The sequence below is a fragment of the Cupressus sempervirens genome, chromosome 8 (assembly GCF_028749045.1).
Source record: "Cupressus sempervirens isolate cs-2001-9-10 chromosome 8, ASM2874904v1, whole genome shotgun sequence".
In the NCBI taxonomy this organism is placed as follows: Eukaryota; Viridiplantae; Streptophyta; class Pinopsida; order Cupressales; family Cupressaceae; genus Cupressus; species Cupressus sempervirens.
This window is the reverse complement of record NC_143125.1, coordinates 440,184,439-440,201,383: the sequence shown is the minus strand read 5'-3', so window position 1 is coordinate 440,201,383 and position 16,945 is coordinate 440,184,439. Positions and strand designations below refer to the sequence as shown.

At 34.8% G+C, this 16,945-nt stretch overlaps 1 protein-coding gene across 4 annotated transcripts in view; it reads left to right on the top strand.

The window, feature by feature from the left end:
• Positions 1 to 16,080, top strand: part of LOC149543104 (nuclear pore complex protein NUP58-like) — an 88,396-nt gene extending 72,316 nt beyond the window's left edge. Inside the window, exons 4-9 of one of the 4 annotated variants that reach the window (XR_016355594.1) lie at positions 12,226 to 12,757; positions 13,927 to 14,019; positions 14,293 to 14,333; positions 15,089 to 15,264; positions 15,448 to 15,616; positions 15,858 to 16,080. Coding sequence is in view for 1 of the 4 variants with exons in the window: in XM_089798012.1 (XP_089654138.1) it covers positions 12,226 to 12,757; positions 13,927 to 14,019; positions 14,293 to 14,333; positions 15,089 to 15,127 (705 nt within the window). In the remaining 3 variants the exon portion in view is untranslated. Of the gene's footprint in view, positions 1 to 12,225; positions 12,758 to 13,926; positions 14,020 to 14,292; positions 14,334 to 15,088; positions 15,373 to 15,447 lie in introns of those variants that run through there. The other 3 variants (XR_016355593.1, XR_016355592.1, XM_089798012.1) reach the window with 3 other exon arrangements.
• Positions 16,081 to 16,945: the final 865 nt, after the last annotated feature.

Sequence of the window (16,945 nt, the reverse complement as noted above, 5' to 3'; positions counted from 1 at the left end):
ATAGGAAATAGGAAAGGAGAACTCATGGTTTATGATTGCTACCTTCAACTTCACCTCCAAAACATACCGATTCCAATATTGTTAATTATGCATTTGCCATGCGTAAAGTAAGGTTGTTGCAAAGGAACCAAGGTTGTCAAAAGATGCAGAGGATCTAGTAAAGAAGCATGGTTCATGGTTTATAAAATTCCCCAAATTTACTTACATCTTGATTTTAGGAAGCAGAATCTATCCGAAGAAACATCCTAGGTTCTCACCTAACAAGATAGTACTAATGGAGGCGACAAGTTAGTTGGCATATGACAAGATTCAAAAGCACAAGCATAGGCTAGGGTGTTGTTTCCATTCAATCTTTAGAGTGAAGTTTGCCTAATTCTTCAACCAACATAGGTAGCAGGAGTATTCAAATTCAAATTTAGGTGTGGTGAGATTCAACTACATGAGGTGGAAGCAAATCAAGAAATCGACAAGGATGTTCAAGAACAAAACGAGGAAGAGAAGAAAATAGAAGTTGAATGAGGAGAGATCAGAATGCTGTAATGTCCCCATGAAAATAAGATTTCATAATAAATATTTCTTAACTAATAGAATATTTAATATTAATTAATATTAAAATAATAATAATATAACTCTAATATAATCATAATATAATATTCTAATTATATTGTCATATCATATTATATATATTTTATGATTACATGATATATAATAAAAAATGATGATAATAAACCAAATATCATTTGCCCTAGTTGACACAAATTGTTATAAGTGAGACTAATATTTATGAGGCCTTGCTATCATTTGAATGTTAGTGCAAGGTATATTGGAATATAATATATACTTGGCTAGAGAGACATATGTAGTGATAATACATTAGAAGAACGTCAAAGTAATATAATAGTAATAGTGCTTGTGCTAATAATATAAGGGAGGTATCAATCAACAATGAATTGTGGGAGGACAATGATCAACCAAAGGCATCACTAATATGCATTTGAAGAGAATCTAAGGCAATTGTATTAGAGGTAACTAAGTTAAATTACAAATCCAACACTTTGAAGAGGTGTGACCCTTCCCTTCTCACTCCTGGCCATTATCACAGCATCACCAATAGGAGATAAATATGAGTAAGGGAAGATATGCAACTGATATTTTTTTGGGGAGTGGTAGGAGTGTAGAAAAGATTATCGATTTCAAAGACATATACACAAGGAGTGAATTGGAAAGGATTTCTTGTAGATGGAAAAGAGACTATCAACACATGAAAAGGAGAAGACTGTCACGTTGGATAGAGCAAAGAGATATTCAGGGAATAATTGTTACATCCCAATTTAAAATGTTCATATAGTTGTTGAGGTTTCACGTGAAATTAGTTGACAGTTAAAATTTGTTATGATCAAGTGAAATGGTAAGATGGTTAATCGTTATAATTTCATATGAAGATAACATGTTAGTTAATCGTAATGATGCTATTATATGATTATCTTGAAATCTTAGAAAGTTGTTTATTCATCATGGGAAGTAGAATGGTGGTTAGTCGTTATGATGGTTTATGAATAATAACTTGTTAGGGTAAATTGTTATTATATTGAGGAATATGATATAATCGTGGAGAATTCCTTGTAGGAGCATGTTGAAGGGGTGAAGGCATTGTTAGAAAAGAATTGGGCATGGGGGCACCATCATCACTGGGCAAATAGGTATGGATCTTGAATCACCACGGCTTAGGATAAACGATTGGGCAAGAGAGTATGTTGGACAATACCATGAGCTACTTAGGGTCAATTTTTACAACATTGAACATTGAATATCATGAAAAAAACTATCACCTCTCTTATTTTGAGACCTCGGAAGTGATCAACATTATGAATTTCACATATATAAATATATATGATGTCACAATGATACTTTGTTGATATCTATGAATTATACTTATATATGCGCGTGCACTGTGCGTACATAGAGAGAATATAATAATTATACGTACTTTGAAAATCACATGCATATATATATATATATATATATATATATATATATATATATATATATATATATATATATATAATGCAATAGCATGATGGCACAATAATTATATATAAATATGTATATAAATGCTTCTTGTTTTAAACCTTGGAAATACAATCTTTATAACTCCATATCGATGAGCAGTGACCACCTTCAAGTTGGCATTCACCTTCTAACTGTTCAAATTTGCGAAACCGTTCTTGTAACTGACGTTCCTTGTAACCAAGCATTGTGAAATCATAAATCACCCGCGGTTGCAGGTAGTCGGATATAGCACAATCATTTTTATTATTGAACGACAATATCTAAAAGAAGAGTACAGTATTTTCCTTTCTATCTTCTCCCTATTCTTTCTTCCTTTTATCGGCACCTTGGATTGTGCATCGAAGTAACACAAGTAAGCATATCCCAGGATTTATCTCTGCAAAGGCTGATCGTTATTGTTTTACAGGTCATGGATCGATCACAATTATTTCTTTTTCGATGCTTCACTTCTTCCAGTACAGATAATTATCTATTGCTATCAGTAGAGGGTAGTCGTGTTTTTAGTCTACAATAAGTACCAAGTTCTGTTGTTATTAAACGAATGATGATTCATGAACAATCTGCAAAAACTGTGGTCTACAACCACGGGTCACCATAGTAATTGAACCCAAAAAGTATAAGCTTTGTTCTTTTTCCTTTTAATCTCTGCATGATAACTAAATCGGGACAAATCATTGTCCCCATAACATGTTCTTTTCTATATTAAGCATGAAGTAATCTTGTACAAATCTGAATCCTATGTTATGATTTTCTGATTTACTGGTATTTGTTGTATACCGGCTGAGGTAAGAATTAGAAAGGTATTCAAGGGAAACCATATGATAAAAGACCTCATTATTAATAGCAGTCTTCGAGGATGCACCCAAGGCTAGTGAAGCCAGTGTGAAAGGGTAGAGAGGAGAGGAATCTTGCAAGGAAGAACAAAAACAAACTATGATCAGATCGTCAATTTCATGAACATCTTAAGTTTTTTTTTTGTTAAAATCCAAGATAGCTCATGATTGTCCAAGTATACTTAGTTGTCAAGTCGAGTGGTGAAATTAAGTACCAGGATGCTCTGTGGCTGGTCAAAGTGCTCCATATCTATTTCGGGCAGGGAGGCCTTTCTCGAAAGAGATTATGTGGGGATATTTTAAGGGTCTGCGGTTGAGAGGTTAAACCCTTGACAATGTTTCCCCTCTCCACAAGATATCAAGACATGCACCAGACAAAGATAAGTTATGTATTCAGACATTTGTCGGAAACAGGTATTTTACTTTTATGATGTTTATACGAGTAGAAGATATGATGGATTGATTTATATCATCGATTCAATTATTCCTTTAATGAAAGAAACTTTTCGTCAATGTAATTGGTAACTGGTTAGATCGATTGATCTTTCAACTGAACATGAAATATAACTATATGCAAGAGATAGGTTTATCTGATGGATTGTTATTTCTTTCATTTATTTGATGCCCTAAATGATATAGTGGTATTTGATGCTCTAAATGGTACAATGGTATTTGATGTCCTAAATGGATATTTGACACCCTAAATGATACAGTGGTATTTGATGCCCTAAATGATACAATGGTATTTGATGCCCTAAATGATACAGTGGTGTTTGATGCCCTAGATGATAAAGTGGTATTTGTCATTACGATAAAGTGGTATAGCTATTTGTTCCTTGAGCGGTATTTATGGACTAATTTGGATTTTGCAGAAGCATCCCTAGACGGAATTCGGTTTTAAATTCTATGGTATGTAGATTTTGAATTCCTTGTTAAATTCATTGATGGTGTCTTCAATTGTTAGTTATGAAATTTCTGTTTAACTGATTGTAACCATTAATCTTATTCACATGAACGTATCTGCTATAACTATCTTCCTATGAATATGAAGTATTAACTGTATTTCTTTGATATGCTAGTTGTTAGTTAAGAGCCGAGAAAAGTGGATGCTACAATAATAAACATTCCAATTCTGGGATAATAGAAAAGTCATAGTTATCAGACCCACTAAAAAGAAGACCAAATCAGCAAATAGGAGGAAAAAAATACAAACAGTGTCCAATGCAGCAGACAGTGTTAGTTAGAAAACCACATCAAGTATAGATGTTCAGACCAGTGATAAGGGACACTTGATTCAGCATCAACTATCCATATTAGTGTAACCCGGGTGCGCACACTTGGGTCAAAAGCCTGAAGCACCTGGTGCGCATACGCACCCGGTGCGGTCGTGTCACGCACTAGAGCACCCCCACTGGCCAAAAAATGTGCCACCACACCTCGGCCGCATGGGTCAAGCACCCGAGTGGTTCACGGGTGCTTAGGTGCAAGGGTGCTTGCAGGGTGCTCGCGGGGTGCGGTCGGCTGAATGGCCCAAAAAGTTTTAATTTTTTTTCTTTTTTCTTTTTTACTTTGTTTTTTATGAATGTTTAGAGAGCACTTGGGATGATTCCATTCTCATTATTGACATTTTGTCATTTTGTTGATTGTACTCACTTTGATATGGCTACGATACACTATTTAATTTCACTATTTCATGCTACTCGGCTCATTGTCATCATGAGCATCTTTATGATATATCACATATGATATTCATATTTGAACAATGAATTTTGAATCTTGCATCTTGAACTAAATTTGTTAAATGGTCATTGGTAATGGTTATGAAGTTTCGAGTTTCAAGTTTGAACTTATGGTTTGTGAATCGCATTTCAATTTTCTCTATTCAACTATATTTGGTATGTTATATCATATATTGAAGTATCATTTCATAATTAGCATTTTCAGTCATATATATTATATATATACTATGCAATCACCTCCCCCTCCTTCCTCCCTCCCTCCCCCTCCGCAACCCCGCCACCGCACCCTCGCCATCCCCCCACCGTCCCCAAATTGAGGCCATTTTTTTCCTACACCTGAAACCCGCCCCGACGTCCCCTTGCACCGCTGCAGCCCCGCACCGGGGTAACACTGATCCATATTGGATAGGATATCAGGCATACAAGAAGGGAAGGAGGAGGAACAAAGCCTAACTACTCAAAATGTCCCATAAAACTTACAGCATAGACAAAGGAGCAAAGGGTGATGGAAATCAAATAATTATTATAAGACAACCTTTGATTAGCAATGAGATCTAACATGTGCAAAGCCCTACACAAATAGAGAAGGAAACTTTTATGATATTCACTTTGACTATATAATTACAAAACATATAATTTTGTCTACATACTATTATTGGACCAAAACATTGTCATATCATACCTCTGGCTATGTGGAGGAGCATTACAAAAGTTTTAAATAAGAAATTCCATAAAAGGAAAGAGAGATATAACTTGGTATCTACAAGTAACATTGGGTATGAGAATTGTATATTGAAACAAAATAATTGATAAGCAATCAAATAAACTTATGATTCAGGAAATGTACTTGTGCTTCAAGCAATCTGCATTGAACTAAAGTCATATTTCCAATTCTCATTATCATTTTCATGATATTCAAGAGATGGGTTCATTACATCATTAACATTGCAATTCACCTTGCATTGATCCATTGAAGAATTTTGTTATCGTACATTAGTGGCGAACTGAGGGTTTGAGTATAGGTCTTCCAAACTAAAGGAATCAGTCCCAAAATCCCAAAGGTTATAACTAGGGACATTACAAGTGCCAATATGGCTATTTAAGCAAATAATGAACAAACATCTTACAGTAGATCAGTGAATTGATAGTGTGGAAGAGATATTGAGAAGAGGCGATGGTGAAAAAGATTAGTGTCAGCCAAGGTGTTCTATGACTATCAAGTCACAAAGGGTGCTCCAGGCACTTCCATTGCTCAAGTTGCAATCCTAAAAGTAGACAAGGTGATGGGAGAATTTTTGCTAGCAGACTATGATATACAAGAATACAAATTGGGGCAAACTACCAAGAAATTAGTGGTGAAGAAGCTCATGGATCTATGTTGTTTCTAGATGATAAAAGAGATAAGGAAATTGGAAAGAAAAGGTAATACAAAGATGAGTCAAATAGTTAAAAGAAAGCCCCAGGCAGATAATAAATCCACTTCAGCAAGCTGATCCAACTTTCATTCCTCCCATGCGTAGTTCCAATGCATCTATGGTAGGACTAGGAGTGGGACTTACAAAGCAAAAGGCAAGGAGATGGGTGGCTTCGACATTAGAAGAGGCAAACATGTGCATTAAAAAGTTCAATAAGACTAATGATACCATGCTTTCCCTTCAGGAATGAAATCAAGAAATATTGAAACAATGTGAGAAATTCTTGTCACGCCCTGCCAAGGAACTCGAAAGGACAAGAACAAAAGGTACGTAGCTTAGTGAATAACTTTTTTTTTGGTTTGAAATAACCTCATTTACATTGTTTTCATAAGTAGAAGAGTTCCTTCATTTTCCCTAATGTTCTTTCAGCGCACTACTTAATTCATTTATCCATTCACTTAGATTGTACAACTTTCCAAGTAACATGTCTATTTCATAATTGCATTTGAAAATAAAACATAACGCTATTCATTTTACGAACTTTACATTTTCCTAGTCTTCATAATAGAGAACCAATTACAGCTTTCCATTTACATATTGGATTCAAAATTACATTTCCTTAAATCATTTCCATTTTAAACAAGAAACCATAAAAACTATTATCCTTGCATAATGCATAAAGTAAATCTAACTTCATTATCTTCTCAACAGGAATTCTTTCAACATAAAGAGATAGGGAAGTTTCTTTCCATTACAACTTTTGAAATACAATAAACAATTTCCCTTGGATACATTTTCCTAACTACCCTCCCAAATTACATATCTTCTTTTGAATTACATATTATACATTAACTATATCCCTTTTAGGATTTTCATAATTACAAGACATTTTACATCAAGAATGATACAATAGAAAGAAATCTTCATCTTCATCCATGCTTTACTTGGACCACAAACAATACCTTGAAATATTTTACCACCCATGTGAAGCCATAAATTATCCACTCCCCCGAGCTAGGAGATAAGACCATGATCCACATAGGTTCTAAGGTATTTCTATGGCTAGGGTTCACCCTTTTCCTAAGACAATCACAACATAAAAGAGGGATCAAACACAAAGGACAACCAAAGGCGATAATAACATGAGTGAGGGCTTAGGAAATTGAATAGGTGAGCATCGTCGCATACTCCTTAAATGTTGGGATCAACCTCTTGAACTAATGTCGCCCTACCCCACTCAAGCCTTCTACATGATGAGATATAGTCCAAGTATTCCAACATGACATATGCAGACTCAAATATCATTTAATTTTTATTAATGTGTTAACCCAAAACCCCCATAACCCTTTCATTTTATTAATGTTTCTACTTGTTATAAAACTCACATGTAGAGCCAACCCACTCAGGGTCATAGTCTCTACAATGTAGGATCTTCTAGAGACCACTTTTGGGTCCTAGCATCTATGGCGAGCCATTCACCTAGGGCCTCTGACCCTACTCCACATCTAACACAATAAAACATAGGTTTAGGAAACATGCTAGGGTCCCATAACCCTAGGTTAACCCTAAACCCTAAACCACGCATATATGATTTCCAAAAACATATAATCAAAACATGTAGCATGTATAAGCAGGAAATAAGAAACATGAAAAATACATTGAAGACTTCATAATATAGCTTTACAAGCCTCTGGTGACCCAAAAATGAAATCCAGAAACATGAAGACCTAATCAGGAGGTCAAACTAGTTAACATGCATTAAAGCTGCACATATGTTCAGTATTCCTGCGATTACATCAATTCCTGCTGCGCATATATTGAACTTGCACTTCTATATGCAAAATTGCCCATAGGTGGTGCAGAACTGTGTATATGCAATTCCTGCACATATGTTCACTAGAATGGCACGTGTACAGTTTGTTTCTGCGCTTTTGTTTTCTAACATATGAACAAGAACCTGCACATACATGCTTTGTTCCTGTGCATCTGTTCCAAAATTGTGTTCTAAAAATAGATTGGCCTAAATTGGATGCACTTCACGACCTAGGCATGAGAGGGGCTTTAAATCTGGAATTCGGAGTGCTTCCCAAAGGGATCACTTTATCTCCATTGAGGAATCTCTATCATTCCTTGGCATGGTATGTATTCAACCTAGAACAACCAGGTAGACTCCTGCAAGATCCTATGATGGCTATCTTATATATTCAAATGACCTCAGTAGCATTAACAACACAAAAGACACATCTACTTGCAGAATTTAGAGAAATTGTTATCCAATGCGTAAGGCACTTATTTCTTTTTATATACAATAATACCTTTTGATTTCTAAATATGCACATAATATTATTTTATTTTATTTTTGCAATAGAAATAGGTTCCAAGCCTACTTTGATTAATTGACACACTTTATTGAAGGTTGTAGACTTGAGAACAATTCTCCCTGACATGAGAGTCCTTCCAAACCGCCCATAGGAAATCCTCCACCAACCAGATCTTTCCAACTCCCAATTATTCTTCTCCTCCTTGATCCTTACAATCCCTCATAATGATGAAAATGCTACATATCTAGGCCATTTTTTTTGTAGAATCTCCTTATAGTGTCTCTTCCCAAATTGCTTCCTCCCGAAGCTAGATCCTTGGTTTCCAAGGAAGCCAATATATAATTTTCCAAATCGCTGTGATGGTTGGAGAAGTTGCGTAACCATACAACCATAAGGTTTGATTTAATAAATAAACTTATTAATAAAATCAAACCAATTTAATTACCGTGATATTTATTTATTAATTCTTTTTTTGTTTAAATTAATCAATTTCCCCTCCTCATCATCACATCCTTAGGGGCTAGGTCTCAAGGATTGCCAATAGCCCAAATGGCAAGCTTAACTTGTTACTTCCTTCCAACCCCTAGGTCATAGGTTCAAATCTCTTAAGCTAAATTAATTAGTTTTCTTTGCTTTAATTCCTCAATTGTAATTAACAAAAGCACATTTTTAATCTTATTACCCCAAGGAACACTAATGGCTCAATGACAACTAACTAACTTTGTCCCTAGGAGGTCTTAGGTTCAAACCTACTAGAAACTAGGCTAGAATTATGTTTAAGCTTTTATTTTATTATATTTCTTTTAACAAATTCTTTACTTTGTTTTATATTTTATTTAATTTCTTCAAATATTTTAGTATTCAGTGTACTAATTACGCACAGTATTCATTAACCAAAAAATTAATTAAAACATTAATTTATGCACCTATGTATACCTATATAGGTATCTATGTGTGCACCCATATATGCTCATATGTGTATACTAGACAGATATCAGACACAATTCTACATTCTTACCTATTAATAATTATATATTAGACTAGGATACCTAGAACATTAACATTAGGATCCACAGATTGAGACCACCAACAAATATAAAGAAAAGTATCATAATTCCTAGACCAGGTAACTGACTCCCTAACAGAGTTCTAGAGACACAAGGGTGCCTATGTGGATCACAGTGCAATCTCTGAATCAACAACTATTTGAGGATTTTAAGGTACACTCAGACTTGTATAGCCAGGTGGAGTCAATGCTTGGTACTTGCAAACTTGCATCGTTGATCCAGAAAACATACATGTACAAAGATAGATAGATATATAAAAGAGTAGCAGACAAGGGAGTGGGAGTGTGACATCATGAAGATCTCCTGTAGAAGTGATATGACTGCCTCTCCTCATCCATCCCACAGACACGCCAAACAGTGGATCAGATATAGTAAAGGGGTTAGTATTGTTAGCTCATAAACCATAAATCACAACATAACCATAATCATCAACATATTCATAAACATAATTCATAAATATCCTCGTGTAAACAACTTAGTATAGTAATCATACAAGCAATACTCTAACCAAATAATCTGAAAGCCTAATATGAGGCAAAGTTCAGAGCGTGATACTGGAACAAGATCAAAACATCCAATAGAAAATCTGATCATATAATAGTACCGCTAGGGTCTGCATACACTACTAAAGGACTGAATATTAGAAAGAGGACAAAAGGTTGATTCCTAGCATGGCATCAAGTGATCTCTCACAAGGATGATACACTTAAACTAATGGATTCCGATTGCTCGGCTACAAAGGGCACCATCTTGGAGGTAAAGAATGATACACTAGGATATGTGAAAACCATATTTCACTTGGAGGCAGAGACTAATCTGAAGATAAGTGCAGAAGAACTCCAAGGAAAGGTAAAAGAAATCTTCTTCGTTGAAGGGAATCCACTCATGTTTTGATTATTTGGATGCAGCTGTAAAATTTGTGAGCTTCATGATTATGTGTAATGCAGGTGATTGGAAGAAAGCATGTGCTACTTATACTAGTAAGAAGAGCTATTATAATATATAGGCTTGGATTAATGCCAGGTGTCCCCATGGACGAAATCAATGAGATTGTGTCAAGGTTCATTGAATGTGAAAAAGAAAATGACGATGAAGGACACAATTCTCAAGATGATGATTTGATGTAGGCCCACATGGCTTTGAATTTTCTCATTGGTTAATAAATGAATGTCTGGTTCTTATTGGCCCATTTGGTGCCAAGTGGCATAGGCCTTCAAGGTCTTTTTTATTGGCTCTTGGAAGCATTTGAATTTGTCTATTAGTTGGTGGCTTCTTCTACAAGCTTTCTCTTCTCATTGATCTGTTTGTTGGTGCATCTTAGATGGTGGTTATGCCCATTCTATTTTCTCATTGGTCCTTGGAAGGCAATGCAACTTTTCTACTGGTCCACATGGTGGTGCCTAATTTTAATTAGGTGGGCATTTAATATTTGTAGGTATGGTTATGGAAACCCTGATTAGGGCTTATGTGGATAAATCTAGGCTATTGATTCTGATATAATCTTGGTCATTCATTGTAATTGAGCCCCTATATAAAGGCCTACTCACATCATTTGTAAGAGAGAACTGTTGCTAATATGCTACCAAGTTTGCCCTACTATTGATTGTAGTGTCTTACATGGTGAAAAATTGCGATCTATTGGAGTATTGCATGGGTCCTTCACTCCCTCACTTAGAATAGATTTTATTTCAAGTTGTCAAGTAATCATGGGGCATACTTGCTTGACTTGAGCATAGATCAAATCACTAGCTACTTACTGATTGGGAGCCTTGTCTTGTATGACATCTGAAGCACTTAACTTCAACTTATACTTGATGTTTGATTTGCATCCATTGATGGGATTAAAGAAATGGTATGGATTTGAATTTTTTTTGAATATGCTGTAGTTGGAATAAAGTAACTAGTATGTTTAGTATTTGTCTCCTCCATTCCCTTTATGTCTCAGCTCTTTCCTCTTCCACTCGTAACAAATTGCGTGCTAACAGGCGAGGGATCTCTCCCAGGAGATCTTAGAAGGTTGCACTAGGTAAAGTGAATTGATGACAAGATTACATCTAGTAGAGTCCAAGTGTATTCACTCTTCTTTGCATCCTTAGGTAGAAATAGAAACACTTAGATCTGTGAGTTCAAGTTTAGTTGCATGTCGTAAATTGAAGATCAAAACTTATTTTTATTGCCCATTGTGAAGCCAAATCCATTGAATCCAGTTGATTAGTCTTAGAAAACAACACAAGTATCCTTAGTGAGCCCAGCAAATCACATCATTTCAACTCAGCGAGTGTCCACATTAGAAAGGAACCTTGAAGTCACCTAATGATCTTTCAGTGCAGTCTTAGCATAAGAAGTGTCTTTATTCAAGAGAGGATCTGATATTTGGTGTTTCATCTCGAAAATTTATGTGTATTGTCCTGCATGCTGTATTGGAAGAAAACTCACATCAACAATATGTGCCAGTGAACTTGGATTTTTGTCTACTTATCTATTTATTCTCACAAAATCGGAATTTATATATACATATATTATGTTAAACTAAAATATTGATGCCTTGAAGTTGAAATGCAGTCACTATGGAGATTATAGAAAATCTTTTGAGGACCTGTCCCATACAATGGGGCACAACTGAACATTCCAATCCTTGATCACTTTAGCTTTGATCACATTTATTATGATTCATAATGGTTTTTTCTCAATCTCTTATCTACTCATGGAGTAGCTAGGGAAGTAATTTTGATCATAAATGTATTTATTCTCTAATGTCTAATATTTTGTGCAATTTGCAGGTTGAGAATATCCATCAGCGAATAGAATCAATGCGTGCTGCTTATCTTGCCGATCAACGCCGAAGGGGAGATGCCAGTGATCCTTTCCTTGAGGCTGACAGACGGGAACTAGCAAAGCAAGAAGCAGCAGCAAAGAGAGTTCATCCAGCATTGCATGTTTCATCCTTTTCACAGCCTTCTACTCAGGTTACTGGATTATTCACTAGTTCAGCAGCACCTGCGACTGCCTTTTCTGGCACATCTTCTTCCATACAGTCAAGTCAGGGGGCCTTTTCTTCTTCTGGTGGGGGGTTTTCAATGTTTAATACTCCAGCATCATCCTCTTCGAGTTCATCCTTTCTTCTGTCAGCACCGACAGCCTCGTCAACTGGTGCTTCTCTTTTTGGTTCTTCTGCTCCCTCACAGACACAAACAATGTTTGGGTCTTCACAAACACCCTCAATATTTGGGACAAATGCTTCTTCCTCTCTTCCATCAGCCACAGCAACTGCAAGTACTTCATCAATGTTTTCTATGCCAGCTTTTGGCACAGGTATGTATTATTTGTAGATCATTTCATGCAATTTAACTGAGCACAGAAAACAAACATTTTATTTTTTAAAAATTTGCTTCAAGATATGTTCAAGGCTAAGCTATCAATTTATCGACAAACAAATGTTCAGAATATCAACACCAAACGTATTGTAATACTTGGAAAGGTGTAACATAATTTGAAGTCTATGTTTTCAAGTATTTGCTCTTTTAGAACAGATACAATTTCTTTAGTTGATTGAAAGGTTTATTTTTTGATATCAATTTGCAATATCTTTCAGTTAAAATTACAACTCCTTTGATTGTTAGATTCTTTGTCAGACACTTCTAATGCTTTTTGTTTGATTGTGAGGTTGATTTGCTGGCATACCTAGTTCAATGTTTGCAAGTAACATGAACTTATGAAGTGAAAAATAATTGTTTTGAGACAAGTGGCTTTTCCAGACTGCATGGAATTATGTTATGATTTTTCAGGATTCAACTGCAAGTTCCAACTTTCAAGCCAATCTACGTCATTACAGATTTCGTGTGTAGTGGGTCACGAAAATCTCTCTTACAAGCATGAATGATCAGTCTACGTGCACTCATTGCAGTCATAGTCCACTCAGCATCTCAATCCTGTGAGCATCACCTAGATGCAACGAATGCTAAAGGGACTGATCATTCATCTTGATGAGAGTTGATGTGACATTGGCTCTTGTAAGCCACTACTCATGAAATATAGTAATGTAGTTCGACTCAAAAAAATGCATCTTAACCTTGAAAAAATCATCAGATCACAATACGAATGTCAAAAAATTATTTTTTGCTTCCTTATCATGGGCCACTCATTTGAATTGTTTGGCTGCTTGTTATTCTTCATCACCTTTTCTGGAATAATGTAAATGCAACAGCTGTGCAAAGGCATTAGGTTTGTATAAGAAGCCTTTTTAAGTGATATGGGTATGGAGTATGCCTTCTATTCCAAATTTCAGTAAGAAATTAAGTTTGTAAGGATCAAGGAAAAGTTGGTAGTGTCATTGAAATTTGCCTGCCACTGCACAGTAACAAGAAATACTAAGGTTAATGGAAGATTGTGTCTTTTTAAAGATTTTTTATCAGAAAGAATAATTAATTAAGTTTATCGTGAGTTGAAAATTTTAGACAATAGTGATTTCAACATGTGTGCAGGGTCCACTTCTGGTAATTTGTTTGGTACATCTTCAGGGAACACAAGCAACTTGTTTGGAGCATCGTCTTCAGCTGCTAGCAGCCTTTTTGGTGGTAATAAATATTTGGCAGGGTCTTTCAATTCCAGTTGGCACTTTAGATAAATATGCCTTGTTATCAAATCATGTCTGAGAATGGCAGCTTAACTTTCAAATATTATATTATTACACATTATTTGCTTGGATGTGTGAATGGTAATACATTCTTAGAGGAGGATCCATGACTATAATTCCTCTCCTTTCTCACTTGTAATTGCTCAAAAAAGGATGGTTTTATCTGTTACGCTTTTATACCCTGGTATTATTAAAATTATCTGTTTGAATGCAGGTGCTGGAAATGCTTCAGGTTCAAGTTTTGGGGCAAACTCTGTAAGTTAAAGTTACTTTTCATCTTTTTGTGAAGCTCTATTAAGTACAGCATGTATTCTGAAATTTACTAGGAAAAACTTTTTATTATGTGGTACAAAGTTCAAACACTTTGGGATCCAATATTAGAAAAGAAAGCTGAACCAGACCAGAATTCAATAGAATTACCTGCTTTTTAAAACAGACAAACTAATTGCATATTCCATTTCCTTTCTACTCAGCTTTACCAAAAGAATCACAACGAATTGTGGCCGTGGACATTGAGAGAAATTTTATTATTTGAAAATAGTTTTACAGATCCGTTATTTTTCAGAAGAAATGCTTGCCAAATCATGTAGAAAAAGAACTAAATATATGACATGTTATATGTTTAGCCTTTGGCAGCAGAGTAAAATTCAATATTGCTCCTACCTGATGTTTACTGGCAAATTTTAAACCTTACAAAAATCAGAAATTATGTCCAATATTTATTTATGTATTATATGAAAATCAATCTAGCATATTTAAACATTTTACAGGAGGAATGTAAGTCGAGAAATGTTATGGCTCATGGAACAATAGCTACTATGGTTCCATGCCATTTTAAGTAGGTTAAATTTCTTTTATTTAAATCTTCAATGCAATTATAGAAGACATTCTCTCAATGTGTTAAATAATAGATTTCATTCTAACAGGATGCCCATTCTGTATGGTCTGATATTGTCAAGGGAGTATTTTTTTCCTTCAAAAAGAAGTAATGCCTGGTTTTGACTTTGCAGAAATCTACAAAGCCCAAGCCTCGAACGTCACGGCGCTGAGTTTTAGAGAATGTTTATATTTGAATAATTGTTTTGAGATTGCTGAGTACAAATGTTAATTGACATCGGACAAGATCAAAGAAACTAGATCGAGATATGATTGGATTCTTTGACTATTCTGGGAAAGCATTGAAGTGGTATGTTAGAAGAACTAGTCTAATCATATCTCGCATTGCTTGCTGTTATCTTTGGCCCAATAGATTGTGGATTTGAAATAAAGGAATCACGAATCTCCATTAAAGGCATCGCTAGCTTTGTCTGTCACTTCAAATAATTTCTACACATTACAAGAAACACCATAATTAGCTTATTTTGGACAGTTGATGCAGGTTTCTGACAGACAAGTTCAAGAAGCAGGCAATGTCTATGCTGGCATCAAAATGGCAATTATTAAAAACAGGAAAATTGCCATTTTGATGCCGGCATAGACATTGGCCAAGAAGCAAGCTTAACAGAGATATTCCTCAATAATCATCAGATGAGCTTACCGTAAGTTTCTGTATCAATAAGTGAAGCAACGTAGGATTATTGCTGGTTCTTTGCAAACAATGACAGTTTTTAGTTAAAAATGGTATTTAGAAGAATTCTGTATGCGAAAGACTGCTAATTCATGAGATCAAAGTAGTTTGTTAAGAGTAATGTAGATTAGTTAGTTTGAAATATATTTTGAACATTTTGTTTTACATGTGAGGTAAAGACTCGTAAATATTATTCAGAAATTCCATTTCAGGTTCATCTCTGTTAGCCAATGGCGCTACAGATCTGATTGTTTGACAAGGCCATGTTCTGTGGTATACCTATCAGTAGCAATCACACTTTGGAAGTGAAATTAGGGAAAAGTTGGCCTATTTTTTATACATTTGTATAGAAATGATAGCCCTTAAAAGCAACTGTTCACCTGCTTATACAGATCTAAATATAAATTAAGCATAATATTTGAATCAGGAAGATAACTGGACTTCATTATCGTTGATGAACAAGGTCATGGTATGTTTGATCTAAAGAGAGACTGAAAGAAGGATTCACAACCGTAATTTTAATAAACATGCCAATTAAACTACAATTAAATATTGTTAAAAAATTCAATATTAAAATTTATGCCAAATCAAATCAATATTATCTCTATATAATTTTAATTTTTTTTCCTAATATATAGTAGTTAATTTTTTACTTTTAAAGTTTGATTTTACTTAATTTTTTATTATAAAACTTAAAATATTAGATTTAATGATCTTCCAAATGTATATCTATGAGAAAGTAATTAACAATTTTACCCACTCATGATAGTGAGATTTATATTTGTCTATGAGGATGATACATAATTAAATAATGTCAGGACTTTTTTAATTGAGTAGCTTCAACATTCAGAAATGCTCTTTTATAGAATTCTAAAGCTTTGTGAAGTGGTTTATATTTTTATTAATTTTTAAAGTAAAATATAGAATGACCACCTCAAAATGAGATTCAACACAAACTATACACAGATCTGCCATTAAAGACCAGCTCACTATCCCACCACCACCTACCATAACTACCCCATAGACATGCTTAACCATGTACCAATACTTCAAATTGGGCATTTTCTTGATTAATAGCCTTACATTCAATGAAGTTCTAAAATTAAAATCCTCACTAATTACAACATGGACAAGAAACATACTATGCAAAACAACTAACTAGATTAGATAGCCAAATGTTGACCACACCTTTTGCCTTGTCTAGGTTTGCCATACCTTCATTGTAGTCTTTCGATTCTACTAGGATGAATAGAATGCCCTTCATATCTGGTTGAGTCTTCCTTGTCTTCCTTTCCTTCAG